The sequence below is a fragment of the Pristiophorus japonicus genome, chromosome 13, assembly GCF_044704955.1.
Source record: "Pristiophorus japonicus isolate sPriJap1 chromosome 13, sPriJap1.hap1, whole genome shotgun sequence".
Taxonomy (NCBI): domain Eukaryota; kingdom Metazoa; phylum Chordata; class Chondrichthyes; family Pristiophoridae; genus Pristiophorus; species Pristiophorus japonicus.
In genome coordinates, this window is record NC_091989.1 from 24,721,368 (window position 1) to 24,741,837 (window position 20,470).

The 20,470-nt window shown below is 46.1% G+C and overlaps 1 protein-coding gene across 1 annotated transcript in view; it reads left to right on the forward strand.

Annotated features, from left to right (window-relative positions):
- tnpo3 (transportin 3) overlaps positions 1–20,470 on the forward strand; it is a 73,538-nt gene that overhangs the window by 47,606 nt on the left and 5,462 nt on the right. Inside the window, exons 16-22 of the mRNA XM_070897270.1 lie at positions 1,160–1,300; positions 8,967–9,083; positions 10,957–11,051; positions 13,695–13,851; positions 15,047–15,214; positions 16,659–16,771; positions 19,719–19,817. Of these exons, the coding sequence (XP_070753371.1) occupies positions 1,160–1,300; positions 8,967–9,083; positions 10,957–11,051; positions 13,695–13,851; positions 15,047–15,214; positions 16,659–16,771; positions 19,719–19,779 (852 nt within the window). The 3' untranslated portion in view covers positions 19,780–19,817. The remainder of the gene's footprint in view (positions 1–1,159; positions 1,301–8,966; positions 9,084–10,956; positions 11,052–13,694; positions 13,852–15,046; positions 15,215–16,658; positions 16,772–19,718; positions 19,818–20,470) is intronic.

Below are 20,470 nucleotides of genomic sequence, written 5' to 3' on the forward strand. Positions count from 1 at the left end.
GCTGAGCAGCAGCTATTGGGAGGTGCTAACCTTTCCTTTCTGGGTCCTGGCTTCAGTCCAGCCCAGACTTGATGGGAAGAAAGTGTCTGTATTCGTTTTATTTTAATTATTCTCGGGATATGGGTGATGCTGGCAAGGCCACATTTATTGCCCATTCCTAGTTCCCTTGTTTACGCTTCAGTGGGCATTAAAAATCAACCACATACTATGGCACTAGAGTTTGTGTTTAGGCTGGACAGGGAAGGTGTGACAAATTCACTTGCCTGAAGAACATTAGTGATCCAAGTTGGTTTTTTGCAATAATCCGGCAGCTTTCATGGTCACTTTTCTGGTCCTCAGGCCCAACAAGCCCCTTCATTTGACTAAATTTATCCCCACTTACCCACCTCAACCTCACATCATATCCCTCAACCCCACATTTACCATCATATCCCTCAACCCCACCATCTCACCACGTCCCTTAACCCCACCATCTCACCGCGTCCCTCGGCCCCACCGCGTCCCTCACTCTCTTCACAAATCGCCAGATTTATTGAATTTAATTTACAGCTTGCCAGGGTGGGATCTGAACTCGACCTCTGGGCTGCTAGCCCTGTGCCATAACCACTAGCTACTGTTTTAAGTGTCCCACATAAAATGAGTGTGGACATTCTAAATCTAGTTCCTAGTGAGCACAGAATTGCCCCAAATTCAGCACCAATGTGCAACCTTAAGGTTTACAGAATGAAAGGAAGCAGTGCAGAAATAATTTAGCTTTCTATCTAATCCATGCTGCATCAGACTTGTGGGTGTTTGACACCGGGTGTCCAGGTTGGAAAGTGTTCTGTTGCTCAGCATGAACATCCCTTGCCTCGATGAGCACAAAATTCGCCTAAAAGAAGCTGGTTTGATCAGTTATGCTTCAATTCTGTGAATGAGAAATGGAAGGTGAATTGTGGAACATGCTGGGCTGCTTCATAATCAAAATTGTACTCTTCGAAATAACAGTGGATCAGTGTGAGAACAAAGGAACAATGTTTTAGATGAGGGTCTCTGGTGCTGATCAACCTGCGGTGCAGTTCCACGTTTTTGATTTTCCATTCTTTGTTCTCTAAATGCAGTTTATTTCCTCCCTCCTCTCTTTCCCCCCCCCCCCTCCCCCCCACCTTTTTCTTTTTAGATTTGGCCTGTTTTATCCGAAACCTTGAACAAGCACCAAGCGGACAATCGGATTGTGGAGCGCTGCTGTCGATGTTTACGTTTTGCTGTCCGTTGTGTGGGGAAAGGGTCAGCTGCATTACTTCAGCCCCTGGTCACCCAGGTAGGTTAGCCTATTACTGTCGCACTTCTCGGGCGGGGGGGAAGAATTTTAAAGATAGATCTGCTCATGATCATAAGCAGATTTCTTTGCAAGGTAATGGACCAGTGGAATACGTTACCAGGGAAGAACTTTAAAGTGGGCAGTACAGAAGGAGACAATTAGATATATTTCTGGGGAGAGAATAGTGAGGGATAGGGTGAAAAAGTGGGTTGAAGGGTTTGAGGAGAAGGTGGATAGGTGGGTTTGAGGAGAAGGTGGATAGGTGGGTTTGAGGAGAAGGTGGGTTGAAGGGTATGAGGAGAAGGTGGGTTTGAGTTTGGTCAAATGAAGGGATGGGCTTGTTTGGCCTGATGGCTTTTCCCAGTACCAAAAAATCTTGCGTTCTAATATGTGTTAATGGGGTAGTAAGGTTCCCTCTAATAAAGCAGTTTCAATGATTAACCTCTTCAACTGAGACTGGTCTCTCTCCTGTATTTCCTGCCCTCCTTACTTGAATTCAGTTAATTCAGAGACCATGGTCCAGAACTTAAAGAAGGGTAACTTTGAAGGTATGAGGCGTGAATTGGCTAGGATAGATTGGCAAATGATACTTAAGGGGTTGACTGTGGATGGGCAATGGCAGACATTTAGAGACTGCATGGATGAACTACAACAATTGTACATCCCTGTCTGGCGTAAAAATAAAAATAAAAAAGGGAAGGTGGCTCAACTGTGGCTATCAAGGGAAATCATGGATAGTATTAAAGCCAAGGAAGTGGCATACAAATTGGCCAGAAATAGCAGTGAACCCGGGGACTGGGAGAAGTTTAGAACTCAGCAGAGGAGGACAAAGGGTTTGATTAGGGCAGGGAAAAAGAGAGTACGAGAGGAAGCTTGCAGGGAACATTAAGACGGACTGCAAAAGTTTCAATAGATATGTAAAGAGAAAAAGGTTAGTAAAAGCAAATGTAGGTACCCTGTAGTCAGAATCAGAGGAAGTCATAACGGGGAACAAAGAAATGGCAGACCAATTAAACAAGTACTTTGTTTCGGTATTCACTAAGGAGGACACAAACAACCTTCTGGATATAAAAGGGGTCAGAGGGTCTCGTAAGAAGGAGGAACTGAGGGAAATCCTTATTAGTCGGGAAATTGTGTTGGGGAAATTGATGGGATTGAAGGCTGATAAATCCCCAGGGCCTGATGGACTGCATCCCAGAGTACTTAAGGAGGTGGCCTTGGAAATAGTGGATGCATTGACAGTCATTTTCCAACATTCCATAGACTCTGGATCAGTTCCTATGGAGTGGAGGGTAGCCAATGTAACACCACTTTTTTAAAAAAGGAGGAAGAGAGAAAACGGGGAATTATAGACCGGTCAGCCAGACATCAGTTGTGGGTAAAATGATGGAATCAATTATTAAGGATGTCATAGCAGCGCATTTGGAAAGAGGTGACATGATAGGTCCAAGTCAGCATGGATTTGTGAAAGGGAAATCATGCTTGACAAATCTTCTGGAATTTTTTGAGGATGTTTCCAGTAGAGTGGATAAGGGAGAACCAGTTGATGTGGTATATTTGGACTTTCAGAAGGCGTTCGACAAGGTCCCACACAAGAGATTGATGTGCAAAGTTAGAGCACATGGGATTGGGGGTAGTGTACTGACATGGATTGAGAACTGGTTGTCAGACAGGAAGCAAAGAGTAGGAGTAAATGGGTACTTTTCAGAATGGCAGGCAGTGACTAGTGGGGTACCGCAAGGTTCTATGCTGGGGCTCCAGCTGTTTACATTGTACATTAATGATTCAGACGAGGGGATTAAATGTAGTATCTCCAAATTTGCGGATGACACTAATTTGGGTGGCAGTGTGAGCTGCAAGGAGGATGCTATGAGGCTGCAGAGTGACTTGGATAGGTTAGGTGAGTGGGCAAATGCATGGCAGATGAAGTATAATGTGGATAAATGTGAGGTTATCCACTTTGGCGGTAAAAACAGAGAGACAGACTATTATCTGAATGGTGACAGATTAGGAAAAGGGGAGGTGCAAAGAGACCTGGGTGTCATGGTACATCAGTCATTGAAGGTTGGCATGCAGGTACAGCAGGCGGTTAAGAAAGCAAATGGCATGTTGGCCTTCATAGCGAGGGGATTTGAGTACAGGGGCAGGGAGGTGTTACTGCAGTTGTACAGGGCCTTGGTGAGGCCACACCTGGAGTATTGTGTACAGTTTTGGTCTCCTAACTTGAGGAAGGACATTCTTGCTATTGAGGGAGTGCAGCGAAGGTTCACCAGACTGATTCCTGGGATGGCAGGACTGACATATCAAGAAAGACTGGATCAACTCGGCTTGTATTCACTGGAGTTCAGAAGAATGAGAGGGGATCTCATAGAAACGTTTAAAATTCTGATGGGTTTAGACAGGTTAGATGCAGGAAGAATGTTCCCAATGTTGGGGAAGTCCAGAACCAGGGTTCACAGTCTAAGGATAAGGGGTAAGCCATTTAGGACCGAGATGAGGAGAAACTTCTTCACCCAGAGAGTGGTGAACCTGTGGAATTCTCTACCACAGAAAGTTGTTGAGGCCAATTCACTAAATATATTCAAAAAGGAGTTAGATGTAGTCGTTACTACTAGGGGGATCAAGGGGTATGGGGTACTGAAGTTGCATGTTCAGCCATGAACTCATTGAATGGCGGTGCAGGCTCGAAGGGCCGAATGGCCTGCTCCTGCACCTATTTTCTATGTTTCTATGTCTATGTTTCTATTTCTGAAAGCTGTTTACCGTGTGAGGGCCAAGGAATGACCTGCTCCCAGTCCTCCAGCAGTTCACAATCTCAAACAGGCAATCGGACATGGGACACTCTTCCCTCACTCTCTTGTTCAACACTTACAGCTGGAATTGGTTAGTTTCTTGTGGAGAATTGATTGTAAGTAAAGGTGCTCCCCTCCTGGTTGCAGGAGGATTATTGCTCAGCGCTCCCTCAGTACTGCACTGGAGTGTCCGACTAGATTATGTGTTCAAGTTCTGGAGTAGGACTTGAGCCCACAACCTTCTGATGGAGGGGGAATTGGCTACCGACTGTGAGCCAAGTTGACACTTGCCAGAAGTACGAAGGTCGATCCTTGCAACTTCTTGCACAAAGAACCAATCTGTAAATAGGTCATAAATGAGACTCCTCTGCAGATTCCTAGGGCATCTGTCGCTGACTGTGGCAGCATTGGCTCACGGCGGTCTGATCCTGCCCTCTAAATGTTGAGTCATGTTGCAGTTGTTGCATTTATTGAGAAAGAGATCTATCTCAGGAAATGATGCTGCTTGGATCTGACTGAGCTGCTTCTGTTCCATTTAATTCCTTCATGTGGTGAGGCATCATATCTCTGTCACTCCCTCCTCACAGACCAACAAATTGACAGCTCGCCCTGTGGCTTGTGGTGAGCATCAGTTATGTTCTACCTTTCTGGAGGATGTGGTTGTGCCATTAGCTGCTTCAGAGCAATGGTGTAGGCATTCTCCCCTTTGATTCTTCATTCTGTCCCTTGTAACAAGTAGGGAGAGCACAAGAATGTAACCCTGCTCCTGAAATGAGAGGGGTCCCTCTACAATTAACTGTTCACTTTAATAGTTACTACCTTCCCCACTCTGCCTGAAGATAGTGATTATAGTCCGGCACATGGACAGAGTCTCTTGCATGGCTTATGTGTATCAAATCCATAGGGCGTCCCAAGCTCTCTGTCCCCCCGTTTCCCCCCCCCCCCCCCCCCCCGTCCCAACCTCGGCGGTATCTTTCACTGTGGTTCAACAATAAATAACAAACCCACACCAATGCAATGCTACTCTGTGACGGTGTTCAGTGAGGACATGGTGCTCGTGCCATATTTTATGCCCACCACTAAAGGGTGGTATTGTGTAATAGATAGCATTCCTGTTTGTGGTGAATTGCCGTGCAATATTTCTACCACCAGATTGGGGCATTGTGTAGTGCTTCATACTTTTTCAGTGTCTGATTGCTACCACTAGCTGGTAGCAGTGTAAGTGCTGAATGTAGTTGAACAGTGCAGCCACCTTGACAGTACGCAATTGTAAAGTACAATGTTGGGGGAATGTTCAGAGTCTGATCTATAATCAAAACGTTGATCAAAAACATTCAGACCTACTCATTTTACAGAGTGAGCTACGTCGAGGGCTAAAACCAGCATTCCCTCTCAACCGGTACCACCAGCAATAGAGTGGCCGGACAGTCATCTCGTAGCTGATTATGAGATCGTGCTGTGTGCAAAATAGCTGCTGTGTTTACCGCCATCAGTCAAGATAATTCATCATTTGTGAAACACAAATTTCTGAGATGTTGCAAGGACATGTATAAATACGAGTCTTTTTCAGTTGAATGCAATAAAAAATGACTGCAAAAGCTTCTGTAGATATGTGAAGAGAAAAAAATTTGTGAAGACAAATGTAGGTCCCTTGCAGTTGGATTCAGGTGAATTTATAATGGGGAACAAAGAAATGGCAAACCAATTGAACAAGTACTTTGATTCTGTCTTCACAAAGGAAGACACAAATAACCTTCCGGATGTACTAGGGGTCCGAAGGTCTAGTGAGAAGGAGGAACTGAAGGATATCCTTATTAGGTTGGAAATTGTGTTAGGGAAATTGACGGGATTGAAGGCCAATAAATCCCCAGGGCCTGATAGTCTGCATCCTAGAGCACTTAAGGAAGTGGCCCTAAAATAGTGGATGCATTGGTGATTATTTTCCAACGATCTATTGACTCTGGATCAGTTCCTATGGACTGGAGGGTAGCTAAATGTAACACCATTTTTTAAAAAAGGAGGGAGAGAGAAAACGGAATTATAGACCGGTTAGCCTGACATCAGTAGCGGGGAAAATGTTGGAATCAATTATTAAAGATGAAATAGCAGCACATTTGGAAAGCAGTGATAGGATTGGCCCAAGTCAGCATGGATTTATGACAAATCTGGAATTTTTTGAGGATGTAACTAGTAGAGTGGACAGGGGAGAACTAGTGGATGTGGTGTATTTGGACTTTCAAAGGGCTTTTGACAAGGTCCCACACAAGAGATTGGTGTGCAAAATCAAAGCACATGGTATTAGGGGTAATGTACTGACGTGGATAGAGAACTGGTTGGCAGACAGGAAGCAGAGAGTCGGGATTAATGGGTCCTTTTCAGAATGGCAGGCAGTGACTAGTGGAGTGTCGCAGGGCACGGTGCTGGGACCCCAGCTCTTTACAATATATATTAATGATTTGGATGATGGAATTGAGTGTAATATCTCCAGAGTTTGCAGATGACACTAAACTGGGTGGCGGTGTGAGCTGTGAGGAGGACGCTAAGAGGCTGCAGGATGATTTGGACAGCTTAGGCGAGTGGGCAAATACATGGCAGATGCAGTATAATGTGGATAAATGTGAGGTTATCCACTTTGGGGGCAAAAACTCGAAGGCAGAATATTATCTGAATGGTGGCAGATTAGGAAAAGGGGAGGTGCAGCGAGACCTGGGTTCATGGTACATCATTCATTGAAGGTTGGCATGCAGGTACAGCAGGCGGTGAAGAGGCAAATGGTATGTTGGCCTTCATAGCAATGGGATTTGAGTATAGGAGCAGGGAGGTCTTACTGCAGTTGTACAGGGCCTTGGTGAGGCTTCACCTGGAATAATGTGTTCAGTTTTGGTGGTCTCATCTGCGGAAGGACGTTCTTGCTATTGAGGGAGTGCAGCGAAGGTTCACCAGACTGATTCCTGGGATGGCAGGACTGACATATGAGGAGAGACTAGATTGACTGGGCCTGTATTCACTGGAGTTTAGAAGGATGAGAGGGGATCTCGTAGAAACATAGAAAATTCTGACGGGACTGGACAGGTTAGATGCAGGAAGAATGTTCCCAATGTTGGGGAAGTCCAGAACCAGGGGACGTCGTCTTAGGATAAGGGGTAAGCCATTTAGGACTGAGATGAGGAGGAACTTCTTCACTCAGAGAGTTGTTAACCTGTGGAATTCTCTACCGCAGAGAGTTGTTGATGCCAGTTCATTGGATATTTTCAAGAGGGAGTTAGAAATGGCCCTTACGGCTAAAGGGATTAAGGGGTATGGAGAGAAAGCAGGAAAGGGGTACTGAAGGAATGATCAGCCATGATCTTATTGAATGGTGGTGCAGGCTCGAAGGGCCGAATGGCCTACTTCCTGCACCTATTTTCTATGTTTCTATGAAAAGACAGCAACAGCGGTAGCAAAATTAAAATGCATTCTTATATATTGTGATATAATTTGCTGTAATATTAACGCAACGTGTAAATATTCTACGGGCCTATTTCATCATGCATTTTACTCATCGATTGTGATGGGGGGGTGGGGGGAGTGGTGAGGAGTGACCCTCAACATTCTTGGTGCCTAGTCCCCCTGACTAGATTGGAGGTGAATGATATTCCATTTTTCTAAACCCACGGAGGATCCCATTATGACTGGACCCACAGAACTCGAGCTGTGTTGTCAGTACTGTCGATCACATCGGCTGTGCAGTGTTCATAAGCTCACAGAACCGTTACAAATGGAGACGATTGTGTGGCCTGTGTTAGCTCATTCATCTGGAAAATATCTTACACCTGGACTTCTTTCCCCACATCGCAGCATCTGTTAATTTTTTTAAATTAATCCTCTGGATGTGGGCATCGCTGGCAAGGTCATCATTTATGACCCATCCCTAGTTGCCCTGAATTGAGCGTCTTGCTAAGCCACTCCAAAGGGCCGTTAAAGGCCAACCACGCTGGTGTGGGACTGACGTCACATATAGCTTAAGGAAGGCAGATTTCCTTCCTTAAAGGACATTAGTGAACCAGTTGGGGCTTGACGACAATACGACAGATTCATGGTCATCTTTACTGATAAACTTTCCAGCTTTTGTTTTTAAAGCTGAATTCAGATTCTCAAACTGCTATAGTGGGATCTGACTCGTGTTCTCTGGATTATTAATCCAGGCCTCTGGATTACTAGCCCAGTAACATAACCACTACACTGGGATTTTTAACCTTCACTTCCCTATTCTAAAGGCCACACAATGTGTTCATCGGTGTTGTGTGAAGTACATCCTTACACCAGTCCTGAATATGCCTGAGTTTGACCTGTATCCCTGGTCCTAGTTTCTGGATTTACCGTTCCTATGCCGTTTTCTGTTTTAGATACCCATGTAAAGTCACCTCTCAGCCGCTGCCTTTCAAGGCTGAAGAGCCCAAGTCTCCTCAGTCTTTCCTCATAACTTAGAGCCTCCGATACTCGGATCAGCCTTGCAGCTCTTCTGCTCGATTAAAGAATAATGAAAATAAAACTTTGAAAGGTAGAAGAGGGGAGGGTCGCCTCTTTTATGGGCACTGTCAAGGCGGGATGCAGTTGTAGGTAGTTTGGTCCTAGTCAAGGCGTGATTTTAAAATTCCACATGCTTATTGAAGTGATTTGTGCTTTTTTTCTTAAAATACAAAAAAAATGAGCTGAAATTTGAGTGCGAGAACTCGAGGTGGTGTGGCAGTGGCCTGTCGCTGATGGTAACGGGTGGCCACGGACAGTGGTCCTGTGAAAAAAGTGGGAAAGTTCTGTTGCTCCTGTACACGGACACTGGGGGCTGTAATGTTTATCAACCCTCTCACATTCTCCCAATTCTCCTCCCCATGCAGATGGTGAACGTGTATCGGGTGCACCCACATTCTTGCTTCCTCTACCTCGGCAGTATTCTGGTCGACGAGTATGGAATGGAGGAAGGCTGCCGGCAGGGACTCCTGGACATGGTACAGGTGAGACACGGCAACCTGGTGCCGCCAGTGACCCCCGCCCGAAGTGCTGAAGGAATAGGCCAAGAGAGCCAGTCCTGTGCTGGGGTTTGGGATCTCCTTCAATTACAGGCTTGGACAGGTGGGCTGGGGCAATCCTTGCCAACCTCTCCTGAAGGGAATGGCGGGGACTTGAATCCATGAGAGCACCGTGCACTTATTTTCCACTTTTGCGCATTCCCGATTTTCATCACCACCATTAACAGCTGCGCCTTCAGCTGCCTAGGCCCTAAGCTCTGGAATTTTCCCCCACCCCCCCAACACCTCTCTACCTCTCTATCCTCCTTTAAAATGCACCTTAAAACCTACCTCTTTGACCAAGCCCGGCCTATTATCTGCTTATGAGGCTTGGTGTCAATTTTTGTTTGATAATCGCTCCTGTGAAGCACCTTGAGATGTTTTGTTACGTTAAAGACACTATATAAATACAAGTTGCATGGCTGATTGCTACTGATTGGTAGCACTCTCGTCTGCCTCTGAATCAGATGGCTATGGGTTCAAGTCCCACTCCAGTGACTTGAGCACAAAAAAATCTAGGTTGACGCTCTAATGCAGTGCTGAGGGAGTGCTGCACTGTCGGAGATACCATCTTTTGGATGAAAACGTTAAACCGAGGCCCCGTCTGCTCTCTCGGGTGCAGGTAAAAGATCCCATGGCATTATTTCAAAGAAGAGCAGGGGAGTTCTCCTCGGTGTCCTGACCAATATTTAGCCCTCAATCAACATCACTAACAAAAACAGATGATCTGGTCATTGTCACATTGCTGTTTGTGGGAGCTTGCTCTGTGCAAATTGGCTGCTGTGTTTCCTACATTACAACAGTGACTATACTTCAAAAGTACTTAATTATCTGTAAAGTGCGTTGGGACGTCCGGAGTCATGAAAGGCGCAATGTAAATGCAAGTCTTTTTTCTTTAACTCCATTTAACCGCCTTGGTTCTGTAATTTATCAAATCAGTCTTGAAAGCTCCAATTGACCTCCAGCCTCAGTAGCTTTTTGGGAGAAGAGAGTTCTAGATTTCCATCATCCTTCGTGTGACGAAGTGCTTCTTGATATCACCCTTTAAATGGCCTTGCTCTAATTTTAAAGTTATGTCCCTTTGTTCTGGGACTCTCCTCCCCAGAAGGAATAGTTTCTCTGCCCTTTCAAGAAATTCAAGAAGGAACTGAATCATTATTTGATGGAGAAAGTGGTTGAGGGCTATGGACAAGGTAGCGTTGAACATTGCGATCAGCACCAGTGATGTTTGTAGGTAGGAAAAACTGATATCAGTAGTCACTGTTTAAACAAAATATTCACCCATCCAAACAAAACATAACGTGACCTTGGTGTTATACTGAGAGCTGCAGGTAAAGGCACAGTGCTGGGTGTTATACTGAGACCTGCAAGCTCAAAGGTAAAGGCACAGTGCTGGGTGTTATACTCAGGCCTGGATGTACCAGGTGAGGGCACCTAGATTTGGATTTAGTGTCACTGAGCTCGAGGCAGGAAAATTCAGCCAGCGTTCCCACCCATGATCGCTGCTCAGGGATACCTGCCGGGGGGGGTTGTGTCGGTGGAAGGACAGGATTAGACTCTTGATTCCCACAATGGTCAAATAGCCTGACAATACTCGCCGAATAAGCGTGTGGGTGAGGTTGGCTGGGACCCACGGGATAATACTCCATCAGCATCTCTGAGGAGAAAGAGAGATGAAGTAGGTGGCAGTGGTGGGCCATCTTTCTCCAGTAGGCGGCAGTGGTGATGAGCCACCTAATTCCTGTAGATGGCAGTGGTGAGTCATCGTTCTCCGGTTGCCCAGCAGGCATGTGCCTTTAACTCTTGGCTTTCTTTGCAGGCCTTGTGTATGCCAACTTTCCAGCTGCTTGAACAACCAAATGGCCTTCGGGATCACCCAGACACAGTAGACGATCTTTTCCGCCTAGCAACCAGGTACGTTCATAGAAGCATAGAAATTTACAGCACAGAAGGAGACCATTTTGGCCCATCGTGTCCACACCGGCCGGCAAAGAGCTATCCAGTCTAATCCCACTTTCCATCTCTTGGTCTGTAATCCTGTAGGTTACGACAGTTCAAGTGCACATCCAGGCACTTTTTAAATGTGGTGAGGGCTTATGCTTCTACCACCCTTTCAGGTAGTGAGTTCCAGACTCTGCACAACCCTCTGGGTGAAAACATTTCCCCTCAAATCCCCTCTCAACCCCCTATCAATTACTTTAAATCTATGTCCCCTGGTTGTTGACTCCTCTGCTAAGGGAAATAGATCCTTCCTATCCACTCTATCTAGGCCCTCATATTTTTATACACCTCAATAAGGTCTCTCTTCAGCCTCCTCTGTTCCAAAGAAAACAACCCCAGCCTATCCAATCTTTCCTCATAGCTAAAATTCTCCAGTCCAGACAACATCCTCGTAAATCTCCTCACTAATGCAATCACATCTTCCCTGTAATGTAGTGATCAGAACTGCACGCAGTACTCTAGCTGTGGCCTAACTAATGTTTTATACAATTCAAGCATAACCTTCCTGCTCTTGCCTTTATTAGCCGAGGCATAGAATACAAGTATTCCGTATGCCTTCTTAACCACCTTGTCTACCTGGCCTGCTACTTTTGGGGATCTGTGGACATGCACTCCAAGGTCCCTCTGTTCCTCTACACTTATTGTCCTACCATTTAAATTGTATTCCCTGTACTTGTTAGCCTTCCCCAAATGTGTTACCTTACACTTCTCCGAATTGAATTTCATTTGCCCATGACTCAGCGCCGTTCTCTTGTCTGGAAGGGGATTTACTTGGAACTGTCGCCCAGTTTTGATATTTCCACATCTTGCGTTGACCAAGTCTCCCGAAAACTGACCCTGACCTCCTTGAAAGAGCTATCCCACCACCTTCTTGAGGGCAATTAGGGATGGGCAATAAATGCTGGCCTTGCCAGCGACGCCCACATCCCAGGAACTAATTTTTAAAAAAGAAATTTTCTCTCGTCCTACTTTAGTATCATAGAATCATACAGCACAAAGGAGGCTATTTGGCCATTGTGCCTGTACCGGCTCTTAATCCCAGTCAATAAACTCCTAATTGGATATCGGTTTGTGTTCCGTCTGGCTGCAGTAATTGTGTACTATTGCCCCTAAAGAAAAATCGGCCTTGCAACTGTTTCCTTTTCAAATATATATATATATATATATATATGTATTTAATTCCTTTTTGGAAGTTATTACTGAATCTGCTTCCATCGGCCTTTCAGGCAGTGTGTCCCAGATCATAACTCACTGCGTTAAAAAAAAATCTCCTCATCTCCCCCCCCCCCCCCCCCGGCTTTTTTGCCATGTAATAGATACATGCTTAAAGTTTGTTGTGCCAATTAACTCTTATCAATCCACTCCTAACCAGATATTTATCCAGCTCTTTGTTTTGAAGATTAGAAGGATTATTACCTACTGACTGAGAGTGTGGAAATTTAATCTCTGGAATTCATGGCTGCAGACTTGGAATAAGTGTTGGCCAATATTGTGGAGCTTCATTCCATTATCTATGGAAGTTACAGAGACATTTTGCAGAACATTCCCCCCGGAGATGCTGCACACAAAATAAAATGTTTTTCTGCAATGATAGTATTGAAATGCCCACAGAAAAACAGCTCTATCAACATATTCTTCTATTCCTTTCTCCAGCATGTACTTACCCAGCCTTCCCTTATATGCATCTATACTATTCACCTCAACCACTCCATGTGGTAACAAGTTCCACATTCTAACCATCACCATCATAGGCAGTCCCTCGGAGTCGAGGATGATTTGCTTCCACACTAGAAATGACTTCTTGGGTGACTGAAGAGTCCAATGCGGGACCTACAGTCTCTGTCACAGATGGGAGGGACAGATGGGTGCAGGGCCTGGGTTGCCGCGCATTCCTTCCGCTGTCAATTGTTGGCTTCAGCTTGCTCTCGGCGAAGAGAATCGAGGTGTTCAGCGCCTTCCCGGATGCTTTTCCTCCACTTTGGGCGGTCTTGGGCCAGGGATTCCCAGGTGTCGGTGGTGATACATTTTTTTCAAGGAGGCTTTGAGGGTGTCCTTGAAGCATTTCCTCTGCCCACCTGGGGCTTGCTTGCCGTGACGGAGCTCAGAGTAGAGCGCTTGTTTTGGGAATCTCGTGTCGGGCATGCGGGCGATGTGGCCCGTCCATCGGGGCTGATCGAGCATTGCCATTTTAACCACTCTTTGAACAAAAGTTTCTCCTGAATTCGTTATTAGATTTATTTTTTGACTATCTTATAGTTATGGCCACTAGTTTTGGTCTGCTCCACAAATGGAGAAATATTCTCTACGTCTACTCTTATCAAACTCTTTTATAATCTTAAAGACCTTTTTCAAGTCACCGCTCAGTCTTTTCTCCGGAGAAAAGAACCCCAGCCTGGTCGGTCATTCCTGATGATTATAACACCTCAGTTCTAGTATCATCCTTGTAAATCTTTTTTTGCATCTGCTCCGGTGCCTCTATATTCTTTGTAATATGGAGACCAGAACTGTACATCCCTTTAAGTATTTATGCAATTCCCTTTTTTCTCTCCTGTGCAGGTTTATTCAGAGGAGCCCGACCACACTCCTGCAGAGTCAGATCATCATTCACATCCTGAACTGTGCCATCGCAGCCGTCATCCTCGACCACCGGGACGCCAACTGCAGTATCATGAAGTTCTTGCGGGATCTTATCCACACGGGGGTTGCCAAAGACGTAAGTTGGCTCCACGACTGAGCCCAGATATGGCAAATAGCGCAGGCACCTGAAACTAAATACGGCTGCTGGGTGGGTCTGTCGGCGCTCTCACCTCTGACTCAGAAGGTTGCGGATTCAGGCCCCACTCCAGGGCTTCCACACACAGTCCGGGGTTGGCGCAGCGAGGGAGTGCTGCAATGTCGGAGGTGCCGTCCCTTTGCATGAGCAAATCTCTTGAGTCTGTCAGTTCGGGTGAATGTTAAATATCCCACAGTGTTATTTGAACACGCGCAAGGGAGTTCTCACGGTGTCCTTGCCAACAATTCTCCAACAACCAACATCACCAATGGTCATTCATCGTAAGATCTCATGAAAAATGGCTGCTTGCTTGTGCTAAGAAAAGCTTTAGTTTCCAACATCTGAGTCACCAAAATTTCACCGTGATGGTTTCCGTATGCTTTAGATTTTACAAAATAGCTTTCCTTTTGAATACTCAATCCAGTAATTCAGTGTTATTACAATCCAGCTTGTGTCTACACTTCAATGTCATTCTTGTATGAGAAATGCTCGAGATGTTTTCTAGATGTGATAATGTGCTGTATAAACCTGCAGTGTATGCGTAGATCTCTTGTTTGGCTGTGTACTGGTAAATGTGTATCCTTAAAAGAAAGATTTGCATTTATGTAGCGCCTTTCACGACCACCAGACATCTCAAAGCACTTTACGGCCTATTAAGTACTTTTTGAAGTATAATCACTGTTGTAATGTAGGAAACCCAGCAGCCAGTTTATGCACAGCAAGCTCCCACAAACACAGTGATGATGACCAGATCATTTGTTGTAGTGATGTTGATTGAGGGATAAATATTGACTAGGACACCGGGGATAACTCCTCCTCTTCGAAATAGTGCCATAGGATCTTTTACGTCTACCTGAGAGAGTAGATGGCGCCTTGGTTTAATGTCTCATCCAAAAGACAGCACCTCTGAGTGCAGCACTCCCTCAACACTGCACTGGAGTGTCAGCCTAGATTTTTGTGCTCCAGTTCCTGGAGTGGAACTTGAACCCACATACACCCACATATGGTGTGTATACATACGTACTGCAGGCAGGCTTCTCAATTTAAAAGAGCTGTGCACAGCTGCAAGCCAACCTCGGTATGGTGACTGAAGGGCCCGAGCAAAAAAAATAATAATTGGGTCTTGTTTCCACAGCACGAGGATGATTTTGAACTGCGGAAGGGGCTGATCAAACAGGTGATGACCCAACACGGGCAGCAACTGGTCAACCAGCTGCTCCAAGCTGTGTGCTTCTGCCTTCCCCCGTATACCTTGCCGGATCTAGCGGAGGTTATATGGGAAATCATGCAAATCGACAGAGCGGTAAGATTGCAGTCGGCTGTAATAACTGGCCGGAGGCTTTATCTCTTTATCAAGGTTAGGGAGGGTGTTAGCGAAAGGTACCCCATCTCCCACAGTGTGGTGTTTTCTTCTTCACTCACTGGCCTTCCTGTGACCTCGGAGTAAGATTGTGCAGTCACAGAATCTTGCAGCACAGAGGGAAGCCATTCGACCCATCGTGCCCGTGCCAGTTCATTGAAAGAGCTGTCCAATTAGTCCCACTCCCCATAATCCTGCCAATCTTTACTTTTTTCAAGTATTTATCCAAATCTCTTTTGAAAGTTACTATTGAATCTGCTTCCACCTCCCTTTCCGGCATTGCATTCCAGATCATAGCAACTCACTGCGTAAAATAAATTCTGCTCATTCCCCCTCTGGTTCTTTTTCCAAATATGTTTAATCTGTGTCCTCTGTTTACCGACCCGCCTGCCCCTGGAAACCGTTTCTCCCTATTCACTATCAAAACCCTTCATGATTTTGAACACCATTATTAAATCTCCCCATAGTCGCCTTTGCTCTAAGGAGAACAATCCCAGTTTCTCTGGTCTCTCCACATAACTGAAGTCATTGCTGAATTGGGGGCAGTTTTGCTCAATCCCCATCGGGCAGCTCATACTCTCGGGTAGAACCCGTACAGCCTGCCCACAGAGGGAACTTCCATCTCGCCCATCTGGGTGCTTCCAGAGCTTAAAGGCCAGTCAGAGTTTAAACATTAAACACTGACCTATTGATAGCTAGCTGAGCAGGGCTTTACAAATTTCCAACACTGCATTGATGGAGCAGCTCTGCAGTAATTACACTCGGAGACCACTGTTTTTCTCACCCACAATACATTGTGCAGCAAAACTGGAAATTCATCTGTGTGGTTTATTTCACAGAATCAAGGAACCAGAGTGTAACATTTCCAATTTTGTGGGGCTTTCAAGACTTTTAATTTAATATTTAAGCCCCAGATCCCAGGTTGCTCAGAAGAATGCGGTGTTTAACCTATCAATCTTTCAGTGTGTTACCCAGGCTCACGAACACTTGAATCAGGGGGATGTGTGCAAGTGTGTGTGCTCAAGTATAATGCTAGTGCTATGCCTTGCCCCTGTCCCTGGACTCTGGAGCAAGTTACCGATGTTCTTAGTTAAATTGCATTCAAGTTATCTGTGAGAGAGAGTGTGTTCATGTGCGTGTGTGTGCACGACTGAGTCTGTCTACATTTCCCCTTCATCTCAGGAAGGATTCAGTGAGGTGCTGCCTGTCCCTTTAAGAACCGGATATTCATCTGATTATGACAAAACCAGGAAGTCCCATCTCTCCAAAATTTAGACAATGTATTTCGACAATGTGTTATTCACAAAACAGACTCCCCAACTCGCCCCCTGAACTCTCGTGCCTTTTCTGTGCACATTCTATAAATCTTTGCTCTTGTCCCCTCTAGACCTTTTGCAGATGGCTGGAAGCTTCGCTCAAGTCATTACCTAAAGAAACAGCAGGGGGTGCTATCACAGTGACACACAAGCAGCTGACCGACTTCCACAAGCAAGTCACCAGGTGAGAGCAGGTGTGGGGAGAGCTGCTCCGTGGGGCCAGCCATGTTGGAATAGGTTCACTGTGTTGTTTTGGGAAGTTGATGGTTGCCAGTGTTGGGTAATGAAAAGCTTTCCCTTCTTTGACACCTAGAGTCTGCAGCCAGCACTCCCTGGGAGTGGCGAGATTACCTCACTATATTTTGGCTGAATATTGGCCCTTTTAATACGTCCCATATATCTGATTTGCAGCACTCTGGTACGGTAAAATGGCGGGGTGGCGCTCGGAGATTGCGGCTCACCGATCGCACGACACTTTCCTGGAACCTTCCTGCCTATTTAAGGCAGCCTAACCCGTTTCCATGGAGTGGTGGGGGAGGGGAAAGTGAGGACGGTTCCAGGGGAGGAAAACTTTCAATGAATCAGCAATCCGCAACATGTTCAGACCTGTACAAGAGCTGACTGCTTGGGGGTGGGAGCCGATTGTGAAGTCTCCGCACAGGGTGAAGTGCTGGCAGTGAGCAAGTTTGAACTCGAATTGTACGATATGGTTATGACCAGCCTGTGAGCTCAGGAATGGTTTGAACTGAATGAAATCTGTGTCTCCTGAGCACTCGGTGCTTTCAATCTGCTTTCCACGTTGCTCAACTCTGAAACAATTCTCTATTGTTCAAACGGTTGAGATTTCACTGGCACTGTCGATGATTGTCCGTGCTTCGCCGCGATCTGGCGTTTGAATCCGGCATCGCACCTAAGCTGGATTCTGCTGTCACCTGAGCTAGCCGGGGGGTGGGGCCGAGGATCGGTGTGGGGAGGCGGGGGGCGGAGGCGGAGGGGGGGGGAAGGGGAGAGAGTCGGGGGGGGGGAGGATCGGTTGGAGGAGGGGGGGTTGGGGAGTGGGGTCGCGGTGGGGGGGGGGTGGTGGTGTCGGGGATCGGCAGGGAAGTGGGGACGGGGGAGTGGGGAACTGTGGGGGGGGGAGGGTGGGGACCCTGGCTGATTTAATTTTTTGCCTCCTTACTCCAGTAATATCAGGGGTGATTGAGCACTGCTGCTCAGGAAAGAGGTGATTAAACCCGTGAAGCACCGCAGCCTCAATACTCACCCAGAAACATGCAGGGTGATCGTTTCAGAAATTAAATGTGAATCATATCTGTGGAAAATTTCAGCTTGAACCTGTGGTTTTTTCTGTTTGACAATCAGCGAGAGTTTGTAGTGAATAGTACCTCTCTGGGTTTTGACCTTAACTTCACTTGTGTAAATTCGAGTTTGAATTAGTCGAAACATGAATTGCTTCTTTGTGATATTTATCCACTTGCCAAATTAAACAGAACAAGATTCCACCTTTTGTACAACAGGATCTCTTACAAAAAGCTTTTATTTCTTTAAAAGCTTTAATACTCCTGTGAAGCGCTGTGGGACGTTTCACTATGCTATATAAATACAAGTTGCTCGAAAAGTATATTGAGATTTTCTTTTCAGTGCAGTGAGGTTTGCAGTTGGATTATTCTTTTTAATAAACTGTACAAAAGACTCTGGCAGTGGCCAGGTGGTTGGCCAGACCAGCCCCAGTCCATTGATCTGCACAGACCAGGACCAGGGTTAGCTAACTCCCCAGACTCTCTCTCTCTCTCTCACACACACACACACACACACACACACACACACACACACACACACACACACACGGATCCCTGGCGCTAGAATTTTGACGATTTTGTGACCGGGTTTTTGCCGCGATTTGACCATCCGCGGCGAATACCCAGTAGGCGGGATCCTTGGGCACCTTTTTGCAGCAGCGCTTGCATTTACCGCCAGGGAGAGGAGCTCGATTTTTAGCGCTCTCGCGACCTGTATTCTGTGCCCAGAATACCTAGAGGGTCAAACCTGCGCTGCAGCCCTGCCAGCAGCGGTATGAAGACCTGCAAAAAAGGTAAGTTAAAGTTTTTATTTTTTAATTATTTTTCAGCGATTTAGTAGGTCAGGGTTTTGTGAATGATTTACTTTTTTTTGCTGTTTCCCCCCCCCCCCCCCCCCGTCTCAAGGCGCCTCTCGCAGCGCTATCAACCCCAGACGAAAGTTGTCAAAATTTGCGGTTTGCGCCGCGAATCCTCACGCAACACTGATTTTTACCAATGTGCAAATTAAAGGCCGAAAAGCAGGCCTAAAGATGGTAGCGAAGCGAAAATGGTAACTTTGGCGTAAAACTACCGTTTTCGAAAACCGCAATTCTAGCCCCCTGTCTGTGTGGAGTTAGCTAACGTCTGTCTGAGTAGGCGCAATAGTGCACTAGCTGGCCTCTGTCTCTGGGTTAAGGAGCCGCAGTTAGCCAGTGTTCCTGATTGCTGTCCAGTGACCCTGCCGGAGAGTGCATGTGTGTGCAGACAGGGTTGGGTTCAGCTCCCATAGATCCACTGTCCCTCACACCTGAAGAGTGGCCACAAGGTGCCTGTAAACTGCAACCCCCAACCAAATTCAGCGCCCACCAGAGAAAGGGGAAAAGGAAATTGAAGTGGGGGTGGGGGAGGAACAAAGCTTTGAAAAGAGCAAGTTTGTCCATCTTGATTCTTTTATATGTTGGGCAGGAGGCTGGACTGCGAGAAGCAGATCACCCCAACTTTGTGGAGATGAGTTTACCTCAGCAGATTAGTTCACCCGAAAAGATCGTCACCAGTTGTGGTTCTTGGCACTTGCCTTCATTGGCTATTCAGTAGAGCAGAACATCATCACCTTTGAACCTTTATACAAGAATCTGTCATGGAGTTAATGTTTTATTTTATGTGTTTCTCTTGTATCCTAACTAACAGTCCCTGAGGCATCATGTGATCGTGTGTCCATTCATTATATGAGGCCAGATAAAAAGAGCGTTAATTAAACCCAATGCTCTGTGCTAATAGTTTATGTAGACCAGTGTTCAGTGTTAATTTAACTCAGTGCTCTGTTTTTTAATGCGTCTCTTTCACCTGTTGCAGTGCTGATGAATGTAAGAAGGTTTGCTGGGCTTTGAGAGACTTCACACGCCTCTTCCGATAGCTGTGTTCACAAATCCATGACTTGCATCAGTCTCCCAGGTAGGAGCTGTCCCTGTATCTGTAAACTATAACTGTAGATAGCCTGGAATCAGCCAGTGAGAGCAATGGTCAGTTCTGTAACGTCCCCTATGTAAGGAACCAGGAAGGAGTGTCCCTGGAACATCGGACCTTCTTTCCCTGTTTCAGGTGTTATGATTTTCTAATGTGCCCCTCTCCCCACAGAATTAACCCTTCAGTGATGGCTCATCTCTCTGCTATGTCGGAGGGTGGATGTGTGGGATCTTTAATGTCCTTCCAGATGACCTGGGTGTTGGAATGATGGACTGTGTGCCTTCCTTTTTGCCATTCCCCTCCCACTTATTTAAGGAGAAGAAGCTTAAAGCAGTCTGTCTGTCTCGCTCTCTCACTTTCCTTTTTTCTCTCCCTTGCTCTCATTGAACAGTTGAAGGTATGGCATGCTGTGTGCACTTGACAGACAGATGTATGCTGCTTCTAGTAGGGGTTCACTGGGTAGCCATCAGGAGTGGCAGCACTGGCTGATGCTCTTCAGAGCTCGTTGGCACTGAGACCAATTGTAGCATCTCAGTTAATGTCTCGTCTGAGGTCAGCCAACTGCTGGAACCTGGGACCAGCCAGTCTCTCTCGCTGAGCCATTGGAGGTTTCGACGTCTTTATTCTGAAGGCACCTTCTC